Source organism: Budorcas taxicolor, chromosome 7 (assembly GCF_023091745.1).
Source record: "Budorcas taxicolor isolate Tak-1 chromosome 7, Takin1.1, whole genome shotgun sequence".
Lineage (NCBI taxonomy): Eukaryota > Metazoa > Chordata > Mammalia > Artiodactyla > Bovidae > Budorcas > Budorcas taxicolor.
Window position 1 is genome coordinate 8,421,893 of NC_068916.1, and position 25,736 is coordinate 8,447,628.

At 50.2% G+C, this 25,736-nt stretch overlaps 1 protein-coding gene across 8 annotated transcripts in view; it reads left to right on the forward strand.

The window, feature by feature from the left end:
- Nucleotides 1-1,873: 1,873 nt before the first annotated feature.
- EPS15L1 (epidermal growth factor receptor pathway substrate 15 like 1) overlaps nt 1,874-25,736 on the forward strand; it is a 94,238-nt gene continuing 70,375 nt past the window's right edge. For all 8 annotated transcript variants that reach the window (XM_052642633.1, XM_052642634.1, XM_052642636.1 and 5 more), the window contains exons 1-6: nt 1,874-1,952; nt 15,391-15,432; nt 15,633-15,722; nt 16,183-16,230; nt 18,026-18,121; nt 18,807-18,869. In XM_052642633.1, coding sequence (XP_052498593.1) covers nt 1,917-1,952; nt 15,391-15,432; nt 15,633-15,722; nt 16,183-16,230; nt 18,026-18,121; nt 18,807-18,869 — 375 coding nt within the window. In that variant the 5' untranslated portion in view covers nt 1,874-1,916. The remainder of the gene's footprint in view (nt 1,953-15,390; nt 15,433-15,632; nt 15,723-16,182; nt 16,231-18,025; nt 18,122-18,806; nt 18,870-25,736) is intronic.

Below are 25,736 nucleotides of genomic sequence, written 5' to 3' on the forward strand. Positions count from 1 at the left end.
TGTGTGGGGAGCCCGGCGCGGGTTGGAAGGCCGCCCCGTTGCTCTGTCTGCCTGACCCTTCCCTCCTTCAGGACGAGGCCTCCTTCCTGCGCTCTCCCTGCCCTCGCCTTTGCTCTTCTGCCTCTGTGGTTTTCTCTGACCAGACCTGATGCTCTGCCCTGTGGTGGCAGGGACTGTCTTTTCACTCACTGTGGAACTGGGGAGCCTGGCTCGGTGCTGGGAACTCCGAGAGCCCCTGGGCTCTACAGAGCAGTGGGTGCCGGGAGGCCTGCCGGTGCCACCTGCAGAGGGGAGCAGGGAGGCGGCAGGGAGAGCTGCTGGCCCGGTCCTGGTGTCCTGTTGGGCCGGGGGTCAGAAGATGGCAGGGATGTTGGGACCCCAGGGTGGCCGACGTAGAAAGGGATTTGGGGAAGGCTCAGAGCATGCTTCGGAGAAGGCAGTGGCACCCCACTCCAGTACTCTTGCCTGGAAAATCCCGTGGACGGAGGAGCCTGGTGGGCTGCAGTCCATGGGGTCGCGAAGAGTCAGACACTACTGAGCAACTTCACTTGCACTTTTCACTTTCATGCATTGGAGGAGGAAATGGCAGCCCACTCCAGTGTTCTTGCCTGGAGAATCCCAGGGACGGGGGAGCCTGGTGGGCTGCCGTCTGTGGGGTCGCACAGAGTCGGACACGACTGAAGCGACTTAACAGCAGCAGCAGCAGTAGCAGAGCATGCTTGGGCCTTCCCTGGTGGCTCCGTGGTAAAGAATCCCCCTGTAATGCAGGGGACGTAGGAGACTCAGGTTTGATCCCTGGGTTGGGAAGATCCCCTGGGGAAGGAAACGGCAACCCGCTCCAGGACTCTTGCCTGGAGAACCCCATGGACAGAGGACCCGGCTGGCCGCAGTATGTGGAGTCACACAGAGTCGGACATGACTGAGAACAACAGGGCACGCCTGGGGGTCGTTGGAACCACTGTGAGAAGTGGGCACCTTCAAGGAGGGCAGTCAGTGCCCTGCTGTGCGTAGGGGGCACTGACTGCTAAGGTGTCACCCCTGTGCATCTCTGCAGGGCTTGGTCCCCCAGATGGAGGAAGGGAAGAGAGAATGGACACGATGGGGGAGGGGCTGTTCTCTGAGACGCCCGGAGGAGCCGTGTCTAGGAGGGCTATGAGCTTCCTTGGTAGCTCAGAGGCTAAAGAATCTGCCTGCAGTGCAGGAGACCCAGGTTCGATCCCTGGGTGTGGAAGATCCTCTGGAGAAGGGCATGGCAACGCGCTCTAGTATTCTTACCTGGAGAATTCCATGGACAGAGGAGCCTGGCGAGCTACAGTCCATGGGGCCACAAAGAGTCAGACACGACTGAGCGACTCACACATACACACACAGGGATACAGGGAGGCCAGGGCTGCGTTGATCTTAAGCAGGAGTTTGGGGCTGGAAGCTGCTCCCTGCTCCCTCCAGGTGGCCTGGGCAAGGTCCCTTTCCTGTCCCACCCACCTGCGCCACCGTGTGGCCGTGTGGCTGCACTCAGCCCCGTACCCCTCCCTCTGTGCCTGGCATTTCCCCCAGGACCCCACCCCCTGGGAGTTTTCCTGCCAGTGGCGCCTCCTTCTGGCTCAGTCGGGGCCCGCTTCCGCGCGGGTGCTCAGCGTCTGGGGTCCCCTCGGGTAGACTCGGCCACGGTGGCCGCCGGCTCCTCTCCCTGCGGCCTGTGTCTGTGGCCCCTGCGTCGCTCCCCATCCCGCCTTTTTCCTCGCAGCACTTGTGCCCGGCTGTTTTCATTGTCATGTCTAACGCCTCCTGCAGAGCAGGAGCTCCAGGAGGCTGAGGGGGAACCCCTTATTCACTGTTGCAGCTCAGCCGAGGCCAGTGCCCAGAACCAGGCCGGCAGTCCATAGGTACTGCGGAGTGGAGAAGGGATTGCCACCTCGATGCCCCGTCAAGACCTCCAGAGAGACATGTTCAGGGTGAGCAGCCCCTGTTCCTGAGTTGCTGCACCACGGATGGCTGTGTTAGTGGGCAGCGTCCTGGAGGACGGGCAGTGTCTCCCCAGCTTCCTCCACTACCTGCTGTCGCCCGCTCCCAGCAGCTGAGTGTATACTCGGTTCTCCTCCTCACGGGCGCATCTGCTCAGCGTGCCTTCAGGAGGATGAGATGATGTTCTGACCTCCCAACGAGGGGTGGGCAGACCTGTCGTCTCACTGAAATGGCGCTGAGTGACCGCGAGTCCCTGCTGGGGGACGTGCTGAAGGGCCAGCCCTGCCCGTCCCTGTCCTCCCCCTCTGACTCTGCAGGCCCGGGACGCGCCTCCCGTTGTCACATCCGGGGCTCCGGCGCTGGAGTCCTGGGCTCACTTTGCCTGCCTCTCCCCTTGCTTGAGCCTCAGAGCTCAAGATATGAACCCGTGTCCCTTGCACTGGCAGGTGGATTCTTTACCACTGAGCCACCAGGGAAGCCCACTGTGTACGCGTTCAGTAAGTGAATGAATGAACTCGTAAGTTCAAGAGCAGAAAACTGGCAAATCCAAGGGCGCGCCACTGTCTTGAGGGACTGGAGGAGCTTGGTAGTTTGAGATGCAGTCATGAAGGGGTGGGCATCTCTGGGCATAAAGGAGCCGGTGGAAGGAGGATAGGACTTGACAGGCCAGTGTTTGTCAAGTACTCACCGCATGTCAGCGGCAGCGGCGGGTGTCCGTGTCCTCTTTTTTTCCAAATGAAGAAATCAAGGCGCAGAAAGGCTGCTCAGCCTCCCCATGAAAGGTTGTTGCTGAACGACATGAAGACGCCGGGGTTCTTGGCCCCCGGAGGAGATTTCAATCCGGGGCCAGAGACGAAGCTTGATTGCTCAGAGCTTTTGTGTAATAAAGTTTTATTAAAGTATAGAGGAGATAGAGAAAGCCTCTGACATAGGCATCAGAAGGGGGCAGAAAGAGTACCCCCTGCTAGTCTTCAGCTGGATGTTATATAGTCACTAGCAGTCTGTTAATGAAAGAAAGGAATGTCTTAAAACGCAGAATGGCACCAGGCCCCTCACCAGTAAGATGCATTTTGGGATAATCTTGGCACCAAAAGGTTCATCCCGGGCCATAAAATGATCAGCTTGAATCTTGTAGAAGGGCAGATCACCATACAAATAGTTTCGTTTACATAGATTAGGGGAGCAATATCTGAGTATAACAGACTGATTTGTCAAGCAGGTTCTGAGCCATTAGGCAGAACCGACTTGAAGACAGAGTTTGGGGTAAATGCATAGCATATTAGCATAGCTTAAGACAAGCATTTTCATAAGAAAAAGGCATTGGTTATCTCAAGGTTTGAGAATAGTTAACTTCAGGTGAAACCAGGTGTCATTATGGCAACATAGTATTTTAAGAGAAACCTCCTTTTAAATTTGTATAGAGAAGGAAAAAAATATTGCTAGTTTGTTTCCTCCTGCCGCTTAAGAGAGAGAAAAATGTCTGACACTTGCAGCCTCTTTCCTCCGATTGGAGACCCCTGGCCCTGCTGTTACCCTCTCACGCAGGGTGGCACAGCGTCCCAGTGGTGGGATAGGCCTTGAGTCTACGTGTGTGTGGCGGCGCTCTTGACCTCTGTGCGGTTCCGCTTCCCCTGGTGACGGGAAGACCTGGCCGAGAGGTGTGGGCAGAGGCTCTGTTGGGGAACGTCGGGGCTCCGCCTAGGTCCTGCATCCTACGTGGATCAGCGTGTTGGAGCCAGAAGGTGGCCTCCAGTGACTTCATTCCTTTCTCCCTTCCGTTTCCGGTAGATGGGGCGGAGAGCTCTGGTCTGCCGGGAGCGTGGAAGCGGTCACACCTTGATTCTGTGTTCCCCCAAGTGGCTTCCCGCCCCGACCTCCTCCTGCCTGCCCTGTCCACCCTGATGTGGGCGGTGTGTCCGCACGCCCTGGACGCTCTTGCTCCGTGGTCCTCCTTGTGTGTATGTGCTCAGTTGCTCATTCTTGTCCGGCTTTTTGCAGCCCCGTGGACCGCAGCCCGCCAGGCTCTTCTCTTCATGGAATTGTCCAGGCAACAATACTGGAGTGGGTTGTCATTTCCTTCTCCAGGGGATCTTCCTCACCCAGGGATCAAACCTGAATTTCCTGCCTCTCTTGCGTTGAGGCGGAGTCTTTACCTCTGTGCCACCTGGGGAGTCTCCTTGCAGGCGGGGACTGTAAACGTAACCCCCCTGAGGCCTGCATGGGTCGCAGGGAGGCCCTGCCTTCTGTGCCGCGTGCTGGGTGTGCCCTTTCACGGTCCTTCCTCGCGGCGCCGTTTGGGTCTCCAGGGAGAGGCATGTGTCTTCCTTCAGACCCTCATCTGCCACTCCTCCTTTTCCCTTTTCTGTCCTAAAAGCAGGGTGTGTTACCTGGAGAACTCCGAAAGCCAAGGGAGGCCCCCCGTTCACGGGAAGGACCATTGCACACGTGTGTGTCCGTCCCGCCAGGTTTAGATCCCCGTGCACCTGGCTGCTGTGTGCTCACCAGCCGGGTCATCACCGGGCTTCTGCTCTGGCCCTTTCACTTCAGCAGGCTTCATAGAGGTTCTGCCTGGACTGCTTTTACTGCTGATGGCATTCTGTCCCAGGGAGACACAGTGATTCATTTATCGGCTTAACCAGTTGCTGACTGCCTTCGGTCCTCCACTGTCCGCTGCAGTCCCCGCCCACAAGAAGTGCACACGGATCCAACCTTCTTGCCCTTCTGCCTTCCTGCATATCTGATCATCACTGAATCCCTGGGGTTGTGTGTTAAAGAAATTCTGGATTTTATTATTTGGCGGAAGCACGATCCTGCCAGTGGTGAAGCTGTTCTTCATTTATCACGCTTGAACCTGAAGCAGCTTGTACCATGAAAATCCTTCCCAGAGCAGAAACATCAAATGTTGGTCTTTAGTTATATGAAAATTTTAAACACACTAAAAGCAGAGGGAAGAATTTAATGAACTCCCATGTACTCACCACCAGTTCACAACAGAGGCCAACATTTTGCAAATCTCTTTATCCAAGCTTGTTTTCACCTTAGAAATCCTATTTCGAGACTTCCCTGATGGTCCAATGGCTAAGACTCTACACCCCCAGTTCAGGGCGCCTGGGTTTGGCCTCAGGTCAGGGAACTAAATCGCACATAGCACAACTAAGAAGTTTGCATGTGGCTTTGAAGGCCTCAGAGCAGCAAAATAAATAAATACCTAAAAAAATCATATTTCAGTATGCACGTCTAGTAGTTGAGACTGTTTCCTTTTACATCACCACCGTGCCCTACCACAACATAAAACAGTTAGTAAGAATTGCTTAGTATTATCTGATACCCAGTCCATAATTCAGATTTCCCTAATTATCTAAAAATATCACTTTGCATTTGGTTGTGAAATCTCCTGAGTCTCTTTTTAAAACTTTTAAAGTTTGGTGGCAGTCCACTCCAGTGTTCTTGCCTGGAGAATCCCCATGGACAGAGGAGCCTAGCGGGCTACAGTCTGTGGGGTTGCGCAGAGTCGGACACGGCTGAGGGACTGCGCGCGCACGCATAGGACACCTTCCGACCAGAAAGTCGCGTGCTCTGCAGTTGGATGCAGAACAGCTCCATCCCCACAGGGATCTCTCTGGTGGCCCTTTTACAGCCACACCCTCTTCCCTCCTACCCCGTTCCTTCCTTAACCCTTGGCAACCACTGATCTGCTCGTCTCTGTAATTCTGGCGCTTTGATTATGTGCAGTGGACTCACACAGTGTGGAGCTCTGGAGACTGGCCTTTTCCACTCAGCATAGCGCTCCGGGGGCTTCCCTGGGGGCTCAGTGGTAGAGAATCCACCTGCCAATGCCGGAGCCGTGGGTTTGATCCCTGGGTCAGGAAGATCCCCTGGAGAAGGAGATGGCAACCCACTCCAGTATTCTTGCCTGGGAATGGACAGAGGAGCCTGGTGGGCTGCAGTCCATGGGGTCACAAAGAGTCGAACATGACTTAGCAACTAAACCACCGCCCCTGCAGTCGTGCTCTGGAGATTCTGCTGGGTTGTTGTGTCTCTCCGGAGCTGATGCCTTTTCATTGCCAGGTAGTATTCCATGGTGTGTGGGACATGGTCCGTTAGAGCGAAAACCCACTGAAGGAAGTCTGGCGTGCTTTCAGGTTTGCGAGACTATTAGTAACAAAGCTGCACTCAGCATTGAGTACAGGATATTCTGTGAATTTAAATCTTCCTTTCTCTGAATGCCCAGGATAGTTACAGTTGCACGTTTAGTTAGTTTTGTTTTGTTTTTTAAGAAACTGCATGCCAGGCTGTTTTCCAGAGTAATTGTACCTTTTTACATTCCCAGCAGCCATGTATAAGTGACCTAGTTTCTCTGCATGCTTACCAGTGTCACTGCTTGCTGTTGTAGCTGTTCTGATAGCTATGTGGTGGCCTCATACTGTGGTTTCTCAAGAGAATTTTTTTTTTTTACTTGAAGTATGGTTGATTTGCAATATTGGGCTAGTTTCAGATGCACAGAGAAGTGATTCAGTTATGAATAGAACTTCTCAGATTCTTTTCCAGTGTAGGTTATTACAGTATATTGTCCCTGTGGCTTTTAACCTGCACTTCGCAGCTGAAGGTACACTGGCCATCTTGTCACGTCCTTACTTGCCATCTGTACATCCTGTTTAGTGAGATGTCCCTTCATGTCTTTTGCTCATGTTCTCATTGAATTGTTTCCTTTTTGTGTTGTTGAGTTTTGAGAGTTCTTTATGTATTCCTTCCTGGCTCCTGTGGTGGCCCAGATGGTAAAGAATCTGCCTGCAGTGTGGGACACCCATGTTGATCCCTGGGTCGGGAAGATCCCCTGGAGAAGGGCATGGCTTCCCACTCCAGTATTCTTACCTGCAGAGTTCCACGGACAGAGGAGCCTGGCAGGCTACAGTCCACGGGGTCGCAGAGAGTCGGACACGGCTGAGCGACTTACGCTTTCACTTTTACTCTGTGTATTCCAGGTACTAGTCCTTTGTTGGATGTGTGATTTGCAAACACAGTTGCCCTTGAGCAACACAGGTTTGAACTGTGCAGGTCCGCTTCTATGTGAATTGTTTCTTTTTACTTTCTTGAGCAGGCCAACCCTGAAGGAGTGGCCTCTGTTTCTTTATTTTTAAAACTTTTTTTTAAAGTGAATGTGTACTACAATTAAGTACTACTTGATCCGAGTTTGGTTGACTCCACAGATGTGGAACAGAGGAGCCGTGTATAGAGGGCCGACTATAAGCTGCCCTTGGATTTTCGACTGTGCAGCGGGTGGGTGCCCTAACCTCCAGTCAGTGTTCAAGCGTCAGCAGTATTTCCTCCTAGTCTGCGGCTTGTCTTTGCATCCACTTATCAGAGTCTTTCATAGATCAAATATTTTAAATTTTGTTGAGGTCCAGTTTATCGATTTCCTTTTTTTTTTCCCCTTTTGAATCAGGCTTTCGGTGGCAAGTCTGAACTCTCTCCCCAGCCCCCAATCCTGAATATTTTCTCCTTTTGTGTTTTTCCTGAAAGTTTTCTGGCTTTACATTTAAGTTTGTGATCCCTTTGGAATTAATTTTGTAGAAAGTGTGAGACTGAATGTCTCCAGGTTCATTTTCTCCCTCTGGAGGATGGCCAGTTGCTCCAGCACCGTTTGTGGACACGGGCCTCTTTCCTCCTGGCTGGCTCCAGCGCCTCTGTCAGAAGTTGGTTGGGCACACCTACGCGGGCCTGTGTCTGGCTGGCTGTCGTGCCCACGGTTGGGCACGCCTACGCGGGCCTGTGTCTGGCTGGCTGTCGTGCCCACGGTTGGGCACGCCTACGCGGGCCTGTGTCTGGCTCGCTGTCGTGCCCACGGTTGGGCACGCCTACGCGGGCCTGTGTCTGGCTCGCTGTCGTGCCCACGGTTGGGCACGCCTACGCGGGCCTGTGTCTGGCTGGCTGTCGTGCCCACGGTTGGGCACGCCTACGCGGGCCTGTGTCTGGCTCGCTGTCGTGCCCACGGTTGGGCACGCCTACGCGGGCCTGTGTCTGGCTCGCTGTCGTGCCCACGGTTGGGCACGCCTATGCGGGCCTGTGTCTGGCTTGCTGTCGTGCCCACGGTTTTGTGTGTCTTTTCCACCGTCAGTGCCACACTGTCTGGATTACTGGAACTTTATAGCAAGCCTTGGGATCGGGTGGACAGAGTCCTCCCACTCTATTCCTTTGTAACATTGTTCTAGCTATCTTAGTTCCTTTGGCTTTCTGTATAAATTTTAGAGTAATCGTATCTGTATCAACGAAGACTCGGCGGAATCACGTTAGACCTGTGTGTCAGGGGCATGCACGTGTACCACATGTTGCATTGGCCTCCAGAAGACCCCTCTACCCACCTAATTTTCCCACTGGCAGGGCTCAGGTCGCATTTGCGCCTTTGCCAGCCTGATAGCAAACACTGGCATTTCCTTCGTTTTGCAGTATCTAAACTGAACATCTCCCCTAGCTCTGCGGCATCCCTTCTTTCAGAATCGCCTTTTTCTTCTCCTTGGCTAACCTTTTAAAATTGGGGCATCTCTTTCCTCAGGATTTACGAAGGCTCTTTCTCCTGTCTCAGTTCTTCCTGCACTGTTCACCTTAGCTCTGGCTTAGGAGCCTCGGATCCAGCAGTTGGAGGGAGCTGTCAGTTTCAGGGAGGTTCCGGATGCCACAGTGTTTGCTGATGCTCTGTGACAGCTACTGAGTTATATCTTGGTTTCCTTACCCGCAGAGTGTGGTCTGGCCCGCCTGGAGGGCTGTACACACAGCCAGGGTGATGGTTGTGCACACAGCCGGAGTGATGGTTGTGCACACAGCCGGGGTGGGGTGATGGTTGTGCCCACTGCTGGGGTGATGGTTGTGCCCACTGCTGGGGTGATGGTTGTGCCCACTGCTGGGGTGATGGTTGTGCACACAGCTGGGGTGATGGTTGTGCACACAGCTGGGGTGGGGTGATGGTTGTGCACACAGCTGGGGTGGGGTGATGGTTGTGCACACAGCTGGGGTGATGGTTGTGCACACAGCCGGGGTGATGGTTGTGCACACAGCCGGGGTGGGGTGATGGTTGTGTATACAGCTGGGGTGGGGTGATGGTTGTGCATACCGCTGGGGTGGGGTGATGGTTGTGCACACCGCTGGGGTGATGGTTGTGCACACCGCTGGGGTGATGGTTGTGCACATAGCTGGGGTGGGGTGATGGTTGTGCACATAGCTGGTTTGGGGTGATGGTTGTGCACACAGCTGGGGTGGGGTGATGGTTGTGCACACTGCTGGGGTGATGGTTGTGCACATAGCTGGGGTGGGGTGATGGTTGTGCACATAGCTGGTTTGGGGTGATGGTTGTGCACACAGCTGGGGTGGGGTGATGGTTGTGCACACTGCTGGGGTGATGGTTGTGCACACAGCTGGGGGGGGTGATGGTTGTGCCCACCGCTGGGGTGATGGCTGTGCACACAGCTGGGGTGGGGTGATGGTTGTGTACACCGCTGGGGGAACTTACGAGGAAGGTGAAATTCAGGGATTATCAAGTGAGCACTGCTCTAGCCCTGTTTTGGTCTCAGCATCTGGTTTTCCAAGTAGGAACTCACACAGGGATGTCTTCTGGTGGTATGTGCCTAACTTCCTGCAAAACTTGGCAATAGCTTTGAAAACTATGGCCATTACGGAGTCTCAGTTTTCCTGAGGAAATGGCAGGCTGCCCTGGTTCTTGTGCTTAAGTCAAGTGTTGCGCTTTGACCACGTCCGTTGACTGCAGTCTGCCACGACACAGTCACGTGTTTGCATCTTCTCAGGCGAGCGTGCTCAGGAGGCTGTGCAGTGGCTCTGTGTCCAGCTCTGTCATGCCCTGGCTGTTTTTGCAGAGTGCAGAGTGGGTTTGTGTCCCACGGCCTGGTCTCTGGCTCCATCACTCCTGGGCTATGTGACCCCGGGCAAGGTAACTTCGGTCCCTTCACCCATATATGGGGGCAAACAGTAGTATCTGCCCTGTAGCATTGTTGGAAACAATTAATTGAGATACAGGATAGAAAACAGTGAGCATTCAGTAAATGTGAGCCACCATTTATCAGATCAAGGAATTATAAATACTTTTTTCTAAAAGTTTAAACATGAAAATGGGTTTATGTTACAAATGTTTTGAAGCAAGCCAGGCGAGCGATCGTGATTTTGTTTTGCGGAAGAGCTCCTGCCCCTGTATGAAAGCAGGGATCAGAGCTGATGGACTCAGTCCTGAGAGGATTAGGAAGCCCAATCCTCAGGGCTTCCCCTCCAAAGTAGTACTGGCTTGTTCCTCATCTCAAGCTGCTTTTCCCCAGGTGTTAAAATTACACACACTTGCATGAACTGTGGAGTTTTAAAGGCCTCCCAGCAGAAGGATGACTTGTTCCCTGCTGTGTTCCCCTGCCTCTCTCCCCGTTTGTATGTTGCCTCTTGGGCTTCCCCTGTGGCTCAGCTGGTAAAGAATCCACCTGCAATGCGGGAGACCTGGGTTTGGTCCCTGGGTTGGGAAGACCCCCTGGAGAAGGGAAAGGCTACCCACTCCAGTAGTCTGGCCTGGAGAATTCCATAGCCTGTATAGTCCATGGTTGCAAACAGTCAGACATGACTGAGCGACTTTCGCTTCTGGGCTGGAGGATAGAGTGAAGAGGCCCTGGGAACTTTTCTTAGTATTTTAGGAGACCAGCTGAAAGATCAGATTCACAGGTTATTTATTTATTTGGGTGTGCCAAGTCTTAGTTGTGGCATGTGGGATCTAGTTCCCTGACCAGGGTTTGAACCTGGGACCCCTGCAGTGGGAGCGCAGAGTCTTGGCCACTGGACCAACAGGAAAGTCCCCAAAGTGAAAGTTATACTGAATGTCGGTGAATAATTCAGAGTCAAAGATGGCCTCTTAGCACCCTGGGCTGGTGGAGGAGAATGCCCTCCTGCACAGGCTCTGTCTGACTTCCGTTCTTGAAGCCATCTCTGAGCTGTCCGCGGCCTCTGAACGCTGACGGCCTTGTCCCCTGGCCTGTTCCCTTTCTGCCTTTGCCCTGGCCTCACTTTGGGGTTGGGCAGAGGTGGGCAGCTCTGGTGCCCACTCTCAGCACTTAGGGGCCTCTGTCCTAGCAGCGTGGCTGCCTGCACCAGTGAGCTGTTTGTGTCCAAGGTATCTACCTGTCATCCAGGGGCTCGAGGCCTTCGCAGCCTTTGTCTTCAGTTTTGTTGCAATCCTGTATTGGGCAGCTGGCAGGCATGACTCCACTGTCCCTGGAGGGAAGTTGTGTGGTAAGAGGAAGTGCCAGTTAGAGCTGCCGATGGTTCCCCTTTCCCGCCCCCTTCTGCTTATGTAGTGGCTGACGTGTGTGTAATTAAATCAGAACCTCTTAACTGCTGTCATTGTCCCCGGTTACCCAGACTGATCCCTGTATTTAGTGAGGAATGAGTGAGGCATACTCTGGTTTTCCATTAGTTGTAGGTCATTTGGGATTGACCTCTGAGTACAGATTGCCTGTGAGAGGAGTCCTTAGCACTGACAGTCCAGGCTTTGGGGCCTGGGGCTTCGGGGCCTTTTCTGGACTGTTTGGGGTCTTGTTTCTACTGATCATGGATCTGATTCAGAAGCATTTGGGAAGTTTGAGACAGTTATTAACCCTCAGTGCTCCAAATACCATAACTCTGTTTTTCACTGGAACCACAGTAGCTTAGAAACCTCTCTCCTGCCTGCCATGAGATCTTAAAAGAAATAACCACTGGAAATTCGTTTCAGAGCCACGCCGCTCCACTTGCTGGCAGCAAGGGGGCCTTTGTCCAGGTCGGGGGAGGGGGGGCCCTGCGGTCTTGCATTCTGCTCCCACGAGCCACAGGCACGTGATGTACTATCCGGACCCAGCACCACCACCTTTGCTGAGAGGTGACAAACAGCCGGCCCGACTCTGCCTTCTCTCTTGGTCTTATTCCTCCCGGGTGATGTGTTTTGAGAGCATGTAGACCTTTAATTAGTTAATTAGTTTAAATTGAGATTGCAGTTGAGCTATATAACATTATGTTAGTCTCACGTGTACAGTGTGATGATTTGTTATTCGTTATTTATTTGTTATTCATGTTGTGAAACGATCACAATACTTACCATCCATCACCACACATAGTTATAAAATTTCTTTTCTTGTGATGAGAACTTTTAAGATATCCTCTTAGTAACTTTCAGTATACGATACAATAATATTAACTAGCAAGAAGTTTGTACCTTTTGACCACCTTTACCCATTTTGCCCACCCCCTATTCCCACCTCTGGCAACCATCCTTCTGTTCTCTGTATCTGTGGGTTTGGCTTTTTGTTTTTTAGATCCACATACAAGTGAGATTGTCTTTCCCGGTTTAACTTATTTCACTTAGCGTGATGCCCTCAGGGTTCATCCAGTTGGCAAGGTCTCCCTCTTTAAGGACTGAGCAGTATTCCTCTGAATGTGTGTGTACACACCACGCCTTCTTTATCCATTCATCCATCAGTGAGTAAATATTTAGGTTGCTCCCAGGTCTTGGCTGTTGTAAACAGTGCCCCAGTGAACATGGACGTGTTTGTTTGTTCTCCTTAGAGTTAGTGTTTTCATTTCCTTTGGATAAGCACCCAGAAGTGAAATTGCTGGATCGAATGGTATTTCTGTTTTTAATTTTCTGAGGACTCTCCGTACTGTCTTTCCTAGCAGCCGTAGCCACTTACACCCCACCAACAGTGTTGAAGGATCCCCCTTTCTCCACATCCTCACCAATGCTTGTTATTTTTCAGTCTTTTTGATGCTAGCCTTTCTAACCAGTGTGAGGTGGGATACTGTACTTTTTGATTTGCCTTTCCCTATCCGAGGAGCCTGGTAGGCTATAGTCTGTGGGGTCGCAAAGAGTCGGACACGACTGAGCGACTTCACTCACTCACTCAGTGACCAGTGATGTTGAGTGCCTTTCCACGTGCCTGTTGGTCATCTGTAGTGCTTTCTTTGGGAAAATGTCTGTTCAGATCCTCTGCCTATTTCTTCACAGGCATATGAAGACTTCAAGTCATAGTGGGTTGTTTGGTTTTTTGCTGTTGAATTCTATGATTTCATGTGGAATTTTAAGTTCTGGCGATCAAACAGGGTGTGATGGTGGTCACTCCTGTCTAAGTCATTAGAAGCTAAGCCTCCCCCAGAATGGTATCTGCAAGGGCCCAGGGCGGGAGGCAGCTGCCAGCCAGGGAGTTGCTGTAGCTGCTGTACACTTAGCTTTTTTTCCGGCCGTGCCGCACTGCTTGCCGAATCTTAATTCCCTGACCAGAGCTTGACCCTGGGCCCATGGCAATGGAAGCACCAGGTCCTAACCACCGGCCTGTCAGGGAAGTCCCCTGTTAGCCCTTCGTTTCTTCCCATGGTGTCGTTGTCTTTTCTTTCTCAAGCATTGGTCTTTACCCTCCTTTCTTGCCTTTTTTAAAAAAGATATCTTTATCACATAGCGGTATATTTAAAAAATATTTATTTATTCATTTTGGCTGCAGTGGGTCTTAGGTGCAGCTTGAGGGAAGTCTTAGTTACGACTTGCGGGGAGTGGTGCCCTGACCAGGGGCTGAACCGCGGGCTTCTGCATTGGGAAAGTGGAGTCTTAGCCAAGGGACCACCAGGGAAGTCCCGTTTCTTGCTTTTTCATATTTCTCTGCCTCTCTTTTTCTGCCTTTTCAGGACTTCCCCTCTTTCTTTTGTTCTGACTCTCCTCCGCCTCCCTTTCAGGTCTCTGTACTCCCTTTCTTCTATTTCCATTCTCTATTGCTGCTGTTCTTGTACTTTCACTTCTTCCTGTGTTTGCAGGTGTTGCCATCCCCCGGAGAAGCTGACCGTAATCTGGGGATTATTTTTAAACTGAAGTGACTTTTTACCACACAGTAGTATGCAAGTGTTGGGCTGGTTCAAGTCAGTGATTGTAGCTGAAAGGAACCCACCTCCCTCGTTTTATTCATTATGAAAAATTGCACAATAGTGTTTGAAGACTTTTAAAATGAACACTGTTATCCCACCTGTCACCCAGGACTCATTTTTCCTGGCTTTCTCTTTAGCTGTGTATACACCTGTTCTTCCGTACGATTAAGCATACTGTTGTCTTTTTCGCTTTTCTCAGCTCCCTAAGTCAACAGCACCTTGGCGGTGTCCTGCTTTTTTCCTTTCAGGCAGTGAAAGACCAACACGTGTAAGAGCCTTTACAGCCAGCACCTTAGAGGTGCTGAGATCCTGCCCCTGCTGGCACACTCCTGCAGATCCTCTCCTCGCCACTGGGGGCGACTTGCTGAGGTTGGAAAGAGACCACAGACACTGTTGGATGTGTGAGGGTTTGGCCTCCACTTGGCTCAGACCCTGGGTAAATCCTTTAACCCTTGGTTAAAGTGTCTGCCTGCAATATGGGAGACCTGGGTTCGATCCCTGCGTTGGGAAGATCCCCTGGAGAAGGAAATGGCAACCCACTCCAGTATTCCTGCCTGGAGAATCCCATGGACAGAGAAGCCTGGTGGGCTACAGTCCATGGGGTTGCAGAGTCGGACACGACTAAGCGAGTGAGGAAGTTAAGCTGAATCCAGATGTGGCTGAAGTGACTTAGCAGCAAGCTGAATCCAGGCGTGTCTCAGTTAGCCTCTTGACTGTAGATCAGGTGGTTATCTTCTCTGAACAGCAGCATCTTAGGAAATCTGATGGCCGGAACGTGGAGTGTCTTTCGTGCCAAGCTGAGAACTTTGAACTTCCTGCCTGTCATAGTGGGAGCTGTCACTGGCCACGTCTTTCCTGGTGCCTGGGGCTGGTCAGCGCCTATTTGCCCAGTCCTTTAGGTGGGTAGCTGGAGGAAGACCAGAGGGGTGGGAATAAGCCTTGGAGCAGGGAAACCAGTCTGAAGCTGGTGTGACTGGTGATTCATGGTGACTTGTGAAGGCTCCTGTTCCGGTTCTGGAGCCAGAGAACAGTCTCAGAGGATAATGTTGTCTGTTCCCCATGAGCTCCCGGATGCACTGAAATCCCATCGGTCAGTGAATGGAAACCAACTCCTTCCTGAATGACCGCCTGGTTTGTGTTGGAGTCAGGACTTATTTGAGAGCATTAGCATTTCCTTGTTCTAAACTGAGGAAGTGTCAGGTGTCTGTCTGAGGATAAACTGCAGTCTGTGTTTTTTGTTGTGATGTCACTCAGTTGTGTCTGACTCCTTGCAACCCCATGGACTGGAGCCCGACAGGCTCCTCTGTCCATGAGATTTCCCAGGCAAGAATACTGGAGTGGGTTGCCATTTCCTCCTCCAGAGAGTCTGTGTAGAGAGGACATTTAAAGTGCCTACATTTTGATTTTAATATTTATGTATTTTGGTGATGACAGATTGAGGGGATGACACTTTTTTTAAAGAGAGGCTTTGTGTCCACATTTGACCAATGTCTGTGGTTTTTTTTACAGATTCCCGCTGGAAATCCATTATATGAGTCTTACTACAAGCAGGTAAGTTTTCACTAGTGTCTTTCTGGATTGAGTTTGGAGAGGGAGTGACTTGGAACCCCCCAGCTGTGAACTGCAACCCAGAGAGGCCTTCCCTGCCTTCCTGTTTCCCAGCTGTCAGTTAGCAGCCAGTGGCACGGGTGTTGCTTTACCTCCTGCTCGGCTGCCAGAGCCTTACCTCAAGCGTTGCTCCCCAATTCCAGGTGGATCCGGCATACACAGGGCGAGTTGGGGCGAGTGAAGCCGCACTTTTCCTAAAGAAGTCTGGGCTCTCAGACATTATCCTTGGGAAGGTAGGTGATGAACGATAGCGGTTTCTTTTCTGCGACCAGCCTCAGAGCTCCCCTGGCAGGTGAACACTGGCCTGTGCAGACCCCTCTTCTTGGGGTCTGTACCCCTCCTGGAAAGCGGACTGGCCCCTGCGAACCTCTCGGGGCTACAACGGGTGGGTGCAGATGCTTTAATGGTTGCTGCCCGCCTTTGCTTGGCTAGCAGACAGGGGGCCTGAGCGCTCCTGGGGCCTTAGCTCTGGACTGGCGTTGCCCTTGGAGCCGGCGCCCCTGGGGGTTCTCTGTGCTGCTGCCTGCTGTGTGCCTCGCCGGGGAGGGGGGTGCAGGCCATTCCCCTCGTCTGCGTCTGGCTGCTGGGGCCTATTCATAAGGCTCACGTGTGTCGGTGAGTGGCGACGATGGCTCCTGTTTGCTGAGGAAGTGATCGGCGGTCACACTCATGAGCCCTTTTGTGTTTCCACAGATATGGGACTTGGCCGACCCAGAAGGTAAAGGGTACTTGGACAAACAGGTACATACATGTGCACACCGAGTAAGTGGAGGGGCGGGGCCAGAGCTCCCAGGCCAGGTCACCTCTGCACTTCCTCCCTTGTTGTTGCCACTGACAGGTGTCACCAGACATAAGTGGGTCCCTCAGACTGTTAAAGCGGCAAGGTTTCATTTCAAAATAAAGAGCTCTTGAACTCTTGGAGCCGTGTTTCCTGGTTAGCATAATCTTTTTAATAATTTGTGTGGTTACAAGTGATCCAGGTGTTTTCCAAATGTTCTGTAACTTCAGACTCTCAGGGAGGTTGCAGAAAATAGTGGAGATTGTTCCTGTGCGTCCTTTCCCTGCTCTCCCCGAAGCGCGGTGCTCAGGTCCACGTGACGCTAGACCAGAGGCCTAACGCAGAGCTGACCACGTTCATAGGCGCGTTGGTGTGGTTTTGGTCTCTGGTGTATAGAATTCTGTGTAATTGTATCACTTGCATGGATTCAAGTAACCACCGCCACTGTCAGGATTAGAACATTCTCGCCGCCCCCGAAGAGTCCCCCTCATGCTGCCCACTGGGCGTCACGCCCTGAACCTGGCAACCACTGGTCCCTTCTGTGATGTAATCCCGTCATTTTGAGAAGATTCCGTAAGTGGAATCTTATAGTACTTTAGACTTCCTGTGTATTGGCAGTTGGATTCTTCACCACTGCGCCACCTGCGAAGCTAGTACTTATGATTTTTAACTGGTCGTATTTTAGTTCAGTCTTTCCCCAAACTCTGTTCCAAGGGGTGTGGATCACTGTCCATGATCCGACCTGTGGAGTAAGCGCCATATGCTTCCCTTCCCTTGCTTGAGATTCATAGCGCACGTTTGTGTGTTAAGGGTTCAGAGGACCTTTGTGGAAATGAACCCTGTTTTATTTCTCTTTTTAAGAAGTTTTTGGCTGCAGCACGTGGCATGTGGGATCTTAGTTCCCTGACCAGTGATCAGACCCCTGCCCCCTGCATCGGGAGTGTGGCGGCTTAATCACTGGACCACCAAGGAAGCCCTGAGAACCCTGGTATCTTTGCTGAATGCACTTCTTCTAACTTTACTGATGTCCCCATTTCTCTACATGCTACACGGACATTCTGTAGACATCAGCCTGAGAAAGGCCGCTCTGGTGCTCACATTTCTATGAAGAAGATTTTAAAACTATAATTGTGTTTATAGCATTAAAAAGAATCCATGTTCTTAGGCCTGTTGATCAATTTAGAAAAACTAGGTGATCCTGCACAAGTCCCCTAAGCCTGTGGCATGGCCAGTCTTCGCTTCGGAGGAGGGTGAGGAGGAGGCAAGGCCCCTTTGTCCCTGTGTGGGAGATGAAGTCCACGTCTGGCCACTGGGGAACGGGGGGTGAGTGGGGGATGCTCTGTTCAGCGAGGCCAGGGGGATCTACCGAATCATGACTGTCAAGTCCCAAACAGCTGTGTCTATTCCAAACCATTTCTAAAAAGCCAGTGCATATTTGAACCACCGTTTAGACTTAAAACTGTACATGCTAGCATTTCCTATATGTTGAGGGCTCATTGTTTCTGAAAATGTACCTATTTGAAATTTTATAGCATTCAGAAAGCAATGGGCTAAGTCTGTTTTAGCACATTCATTTAAAAAGTGCTCCCAGGGTGAGACCGGTTCTACTTGAGTCTATAAGAGACCTGAGCATGTGTGGGCTCCCCTGCTGAAGCGAAATGAAACCCTCGTCCCCCAAACCCCCTGACTGCAGACAGCGCCTCCAGCACCGCTGCCAGCGGGGTGGGGTTTATGCGTCCCCCTCTCTTGGATTTGCAGGGTTTCTATGTTGCACTGAGACTGGTGGCCTGTGCACAGAGTGGCCACGAAGTCGCCTTGAGCAACCTGAATCTGAACACGCCACCGCCTAAATTTGTAAGTGTCAGGAACCTCCACGCTTGTCTAATTTATCTGTTCGTGTCTCTCTCCATGTTTTCTCTTTCTAATTTTTTTTAATTGCGGGGAGATCCACATAATCTGAAACTGGTTTTAGAAATGGACCACTGGGTGCTGCGTAGTGCATCCACAGCATTGTGTGCCCATCTCGTCTGTCTGCCCCAGAACGTTGCCGTAGTCCCCCAAAGGAAACCGTGCGCCCATGAAGCAATCATTCTCCTTTCTGCGCCCCCACCCTGCCCCCAGCCCTTGGCAGCGCTGCTCCGCTTTCTGTCTCTGCACTGTGTAGACACGTGCGTCTTGCTTCTCTCACTCAGCGTGGCATTCTCAGGGTTCATCCGCTCTGCAGCCTGTGTCGGTACTCCATGCCTTTCCACAACCGAGCAAGAGCGCATTCTGGGGTCTGCCTCGTGGTGTTGGTCCATTCGGCTGTCGGTGGACATAGTAATTCACGTACCAGGAATTGTTTGCGCACCTGTTTTCCGTTCTTTTGGGTCTGTACCTAGGAGGAGAATTGCTGAGTGATGTGGTAATTCTGTGTTTACCTTTCTGAGATCTTTCTCCCTTTTGAAAGCACTGTGAAATGGATATCCTTACAATGAACACGTGCTCCTGTAGTAGAATTCGGTGCCAGCTACAGTGGACTGTTTCTCTTTCTCCTCAGCACGACAGCAGCAGCCCGCTGATGGTCACGCCACCTTCTGCAGAGGCCCACTGGGCTGTGAGGGTAAGTGCCCGGGCCAGGCGCCCCCCTCAGCTGCCTTTCACATGCGCTCGTTTTAGTCATTTATGACATTCAGCACATTTCATAGGATGGTTGTATCATCCACTTTGTTTCAGAGTGACTGTGCCACAGAATTTGGAAATACTTTTCCAAATTAGAGTCTTTTGCAAAAAACCATCACCTTTTCCTGTAACTGGGTGTTGTTGCCTACTAAGGCAGGCAGATGTTGCATTCTGAAATTTTCATAGTGGAGACCTTGTGTTTCTAGGTCATGTTCTGTGATTTTGCTGCCTGGGTGGGTTAATCAGGATAGGAGGAGAAATCGTGAGAACTCCGAAGCGTGAAGACTTGCAGGATGTCTTCATAGCTTTCTCCCTTACTTCCAGCCAGTTTATGCTTGCAGTTCTTTCCTTTCTGTTGCTGTCATTGCTTTTTGAAAAACTTCCTCACCACTTGTAGTGTTCCTTTAAAGACAGGATGTTAAGGCCACAGAGCTGTGTTACTGCTTCTAGAAAGAAAAGAAATGAGTGACGTGTCTCTTAAAAAGTGCAGAATTACTCCTGAAGGCAATTTGTGTGTGACTCAGATGGTCTCCCAATGAGACTCCTCCCAGGTCACTGTTGTTACGTTGCCTCAGTTTTATTTGGCTTAAATACCAGCATTAATAGCAGTTCTGCCATCGAATAGACACCTCTATTCAGTTGAAGTGAGGTGGATGAACCCAGAACCTTGTCATACAGAGTGAAGTAAGTCAGAAAGGAAAACAGATGCCGTGTATTAATGCATATGTATGGAATCTAGAAAAATGGTAGTGATGAACCTATTTGCAGGGCAGGGATAGAGACGCAGACGTGGAGAACGGGCTTGTGGACAGAGCGAAGGGAAGAGAGGGTGGGATTAACTGGGAGAGTGGCACTGACTGTGTGCACTGCCGTGTGTGAAAGAGAAACAGGTGTATAACAAGCTCAGCGCGGTGCGCCCTGATGGCCTAGAGGGTTGGGAGCGGGTGGGGCAGGCGGAGGCTTAAGAGGGAGGGGATATATGTATACTTATGGCAGAAACCAATACCACATTGTAAAGCAATTATCCTCCAATTAAAAGTAAATTAAAAAAAAGACGCCTCCCAGCCCCAGGTGGTTTTGTCCTTTAAAGGGTTGGAAGGGTTCAAGGAGGGAACCCGGGGAGAGGTCTGTGCAGGGACAGGGCGGGGAGGCCTCAGCTGACCCAGGGGCAAGGAGTTGGCTCTGTGATAAGTCAGGCACTTGGCCAACCGAGATCATAGTTCCGAAGGACTTCTTTCTGTGTGGTCCACTTGCAGGGCATCTACTTTGAAGAGCTTCTGCTTCATTGTGAAAGACGGTCCATTTCAGCCCCTTTCCAGCAGGGGCTGTGTTGAGTCCTCAAGAGAGGAGCTGGTGGCCGAGGAGCCTGTGAGGCCTTGAAGAGGGGAGTCGGGGAAGGAGTGGTGCTGTAATGGGGCAGAGAGCTTCGAGTCCCTTCAGAGATCAGTGACCAGTGTTAGCGATCTTTTCTGTCGTGAAGGTCCCCGGGCTTCCTGAAGCCAGAGCTGGCAAGTCTGGCAGATCTGTGGAGAGTTCCGCGCTCCCGGCAGACGCAGGGAGGGAGGTGGGCTTCTCAGTGCTGACGGCGACTCCGCGCACAGTGTCTGCTTGTGTTCTGATTGCAGTTTCTTTCTTTTGAATTGCGCTAAAATACACACCCCGCATTCACTGACTTGCGTGCAGGCGTGCTCAGTCGTGTCCGACTGTGTGACCCCATGAACTGTGGCCCACCAGGCTCCTCTGTCCACGGGGTTATCCTCTCAGGAAGACGGGAGTGGGCCCCCATTTCCTCCTCCAGGGGATCTTCCCGACCCAGGGATGGAACCCGAGTCTCCTGTGCCTCCTGCACTGGCAGGTGGCCCCTTCACCCCTGAGCTACCTGGGAAGCCCCGATTCACGGTCTTAGCTGGTTTTAAAGCTGAACTACAGCTGATGTGCAGCATTGTTAGTTTCAGTCTCAGTGTCGGGTCAGTGTTGACAGCGATTTGGCGCTTGCATGTGTTGGTGAGCTGGTCACCATGGTGAGCCCAGGAAGCCTCTGTCTGCATGTAAAGTCACTACAGTGTCGCTGTATTCCTGTGCTGTGTGTTGCGTCCCCTGGCTCATGTGTTTCGTGCCTTGACGTGTGCACGCTTTAATTCCTTTCCGCTGTTTGCCCAGCCTTCCACCCCTGCCCCTCTGGGAACCACCCGTTTCTTCTTTGTGTCTAAGAGGGTTTTCATTCTGTTTTGTTTCCTAGACTCCACGTGTAAGTGAGGTCATGTGGTATTTCTTTTTTTCTGTCTGCTTTCATCTGGCACGAAGCCCTCTAGATCCATCCATGTTGTCATGAATGGCAAGATTTCTTTTTTTTTGAATGAGTAATAATTCCATTGTGTATATGTATGTGTGTGTGTGTGTGTGTATACACACCACATCTTTAAAAAAAAAGATTTTCTTAATTGCTGCCTGTGCTGGGTCTTCACTGCTGCACGGGCTTTGCTCTCGTTGCGCTGAGTGGAGGCTCACCCTCTAGTTGCGGGGTGCAGGCCTCTCACCGTGGTGGCTTTGTGTTGGGAGTACGAGCTCTGGGGCACATGGGCTTCAGTTGTGGCCGCATGTGGACTCAGTAGTTGGGGCTCCTGGGCTCAAGAGTACAGGCACAGTAGCTGTGCAGGCACGTGTGCAGTGTGTGAGGTCTTCTGGATCAGAGATCGGACCCGTGTCTTCCGCGTTGACAAGCAGACTGCTCACCACTGAGCCCCCAGGGAAGCCCCCGCCACATTTTCTTTCCAGTCTTCTATCGATGGACACTTGGGTTGCTTCCGTGTCTTGGCTGTTGTAAACAATGCTGTAGTGGACATAGGGATCATGCCTTTTCCAGTTAGGGCTTCCATTTTCTCTGGAGAAATACCCAGAAGTGGAATTGCTGGATTGTATGATTGTTCTAATTTGTTGAGGAACTTCCATACTGTTTCCGATCGTGGCTGGGCCATTTTATGATCCTGCCAGCCGTGCACAAGGCTGTTTCCACACTCACACGAACATCTGTTGTTTGTTGTCTTTCTGTCTGTAGCCATTCGGACAGGTGTGAGGTGATACCCCATTGTGGCTGTGATTTGCATTTCCCTGATGATGACATTGAGCATCTTTTCATGTGTCTGCCGGCCATCTGTAATACTTGTTTGGAAACATGTCTGTTCAGATCCTCTGCCCATTGTTTAATCAGGTTGTTTGGGTTTTGGTACTGAGTTGAACGAGTTCTCTGTATGTTTTTAGATATTAACCCCTTATCAGGTAAACCATTTCCAAATCTCTTACTCCATTCATAGGCAACCTTTCATCTCTAATTGTATTGATTTTAGTCTTCCCCTTTTTTCCTTGGTGATCCTGGATAATGATTTGTCAATTTTGTTTATCTTCTCAGAGAACCAGCTTTTAGTTTCGCTGATCTTTGCTATTGTTTCCTCCATTTCTTTTTCGTTTATTTCTGCTCTGATCTTTATGATTTTTTTCCTTCTGGTAGCTTTGGGCTCTTTTGTTCTTTTCCCCGTTGCTTTAGGTGTGAGGTAACGCTGTCTGTTTGGTGTTCTTGTTTCTCGAGGTGGAGCTGTATTGCCCTAGGCTTCCCTGTAGGGCTGCTTTTGCTGTTCCCCATAGGTTTTGGGTCATCGTGTTTTCTTTGCCACTTTTTTTTTAGTTCTTTTTAAAATTTCCTCCTTGACTTCTTCAGTAACCTGTTGGTTATTTAGAAGCATATTGTTTAATCTCCACGTGTTTGTGTTTTTTACATTTTTTTCCCCTAGATTTCCCTAATTGGTATCTAGGCTCATAGTGTTCTACTCAGAAAAGATGCTTGATACAACTTCAGTTTTCTTAAATTTACCAAGGCTTGATTTGTGACCCAAGATGTCATCTATCTTGGAGAATGTTCCATGTGGCATTTGAGAAGAAAGTGTATTCTTCTGCGTTTGGATAAATACCCTGAAGATATCAATTAGGTCTGTCTGGCCTAATGTGTCATTTAAGGCTTGTGTTTTCTTATTCATCTTCTCTGTGGATAATCTGTCCATTGGTGTAAGTGGGGGTGTTAAAGTCACCCACCGTTATGGTGTTACTGTTGATTTCCCTTTTTAGGTCTGTTAGTGTTTGCCTTATGTATTTGGCTTCCCTGGTGGCTCAGTGGTAGAGAATCTGCCTGCAATGCAGGAGACGTAGGTTTGATCCCTGGATCAGAAGGATCCCCTGGAGAAGAGAATGGCAAGCCACTCCAGAATTCTTGCTCAGAGAATTCCATGGACTGAGGACCCTGGTGGGCTACAGTCCATAGGGTCACAAACAGCTGGACACGACCGACAGGGCTGAGCACACTCCTATGTTGGTTGCATCAGTATTTACAATTGTTAGGTCTTCTTTCTGGATCGATCCCCTGATCATTATGTAGTGCCCTTATCTCTTGCAATATTGTTTATTTTAAGGTCTGTTTTGTCTGATAATGAGAATTACTGCTCTGGCTTTGTTTTGATTTCCATTTGCATGGAATATCTTTCCCCATCCTCTCATTTTCAGACTACCTGTGTCTCTAGGTCTGAAGCGGGTCTCTCGTAGACAGCATATATATGGGTCTTGTTTTTGTATCCATTCAGCCAGTTGGTGTCTTTGGTTGGAGTGTTTAATCAGTTTACATTTTAAGTAATTACTGATATGTGTGTTCCTATTAGCATTTTATTATTTTGGGTTTGTTTTTGTAGGACTTCTTCTCTTGTGTTTCCTGCTTATAGAAGTCCCTTTAGCTTTGTTGTAAAGCTTATTTGGTGCTACTGAATTGCTTTCCTTCTGCTTGCCATTAAAGCTTTTGATCTCTCTGTCAGTTTTGAATGAGATCCTTGCTGGGTAGAGTAATCTTGGTTGTAGATTTTCCCCTTTCATTTACCCAAAGTGTATCCTGCCACGCCCTTCTGGCCTGCAGAGTTTCTCCTTAAAGATCAGCTGTTAATCATATGGGGTTTCCAAAAGCAGCAAGTATATTACCTACTGCTTTTCATATTTCTTTTGTGTCTAGTTTGTTAGTTTGATTAATAAAGGTCTCAGTGTGTTTCTCCTTGGGTTTATCCTGTATGGGACTCTCTGTGTTTCTTGGATTTGATGGACTTTCTTATTCCTTTCCTATGTTGGGGAAGCTTTCAACTATAATCTTTCCAAAATTTTTCTCTTGACACTTTTCTTTTTCTCTTCTTCTCGGACCTCTATAATTTGAATATTGGTGCATTTGATAGTGCTTCAGAGGTCTCTGAGACTGTCCTCAGTTTTTTTCATTATTTTTTTCTTTATACTGCTCTTTAGCAGTTATTTCCACCATTCTGAGGTGGAATTTTCACCATTCCACCTCACTTATCCATTCTTCTGCCTCAGTTATTCTGCTATTGATTCCTTCTAGAGTATCTTTAATTTCAGTAATTGTGTTGTTCATCACTGTTTGCTTTTTCTTTATCTCTTCTAGGTCCTTGTTAAGTGTGTTAAATGATTCTTGCATTTTCCCCATTCTATTTTTGAGATTTGGGATCATCTTTGCTAACGTTACTCTGAATTCTTTTTCAGGTAGTTTACCTATTTCCTCTTATTTGGTCGTGTGAGTTTTTACCTCATCCCTTCATTTGCACAGTATTTCTCACCTTTTCATTTTGTCTAGCTTGCTGTGTTTGAGGTCTCCTCTCCTGCGGTTAGAGGGTCATAGTTCCTCTCAGGTCTGGTCTCTGCCCTCGGTGGTGAGGCTGGTCCAGTGGCCTGTGTAGGCTTTGCGTCGGCAGGGGCTTGTGCATGTGTTCTGGTGGGAGGGGGTGACAGGGCTATGTGAGTGTGTTTTGGGGCGTCTGGGGGAAGCCTGTCTGCTGATGACTGGGTTTGTGTGCTTGCCTTGGTCCTTATTTGGGTGAGGCACCCTGCGCTGGGTGCTCCCGGCAGTTGGGAGGTGCTGGGTCTTGAGTCTGTGTGCTCCTTTCCGGTGGTCAGGGCCTCCTGCCCGTACTCAGCTGTTTTCTGCAAGACCTTCCGCATGTGAAGACGCTCTCCTGATGCGTCTGTGGAGAGAGAGGTGCTCCACTCCCATCTGCTCCCATCTGCAGAGGCCTTCTTGTTTTGCTGATGGTTTTCTGTGCTGTGCAAAAGCTTTTAATTGGGTTCCATTTCTTTCTTTTTGCTTTTGTTTGCTTTAGGAGACAGATCCTAAGAAATATCGCCACGATTTATATCAATGAGTGTTGTGCCTATGTTTTCTTTTAGGGGTTTTCTGGTCTTACACTTAGGTCTTTAATCCACTTTGAGCATATTTTTGTATGTGGTGCAAGACAACGTTCTGGTTTCATTCTTTCACATGTAGCTGCCCAGTTTCCCCAGCACCACTTACTGAATGCACTGCCGTTTCTCCAGTGTATGTTCCTGCCTCGTTTGTCTTAGATTAACTGAGCATAAGTGTATGGCTTTATTTCTGGGCTCCCTGTTGTGTTCCTTTGATCTTTGGGTCTGTTTTTGAACCAGTAGGATACTGTTTTGATGACTGTAGCTATGTAGTATAGTCTGAGTTTAAGGAGCTTGATATTTCCAGCTCTGCCTTTTTTCTCGAGACTCTTTTGGCTATTTGAAGTCTTTTGCAATTCCATACAAATTTTAAAATTACTTGTTCTCATTCTGTGAGAAATGCCATTGATATTTTGATAGGGTTGAGTCCCTGGATTGCCTCGGGTTGCTTCTGTGGTGGTTTAGTCACTAAGTCACGTCCGACTCTTGTGACTCCATGACCTTGTAGTCTGCCAGGCTCCTCTCTCCCCTGCTG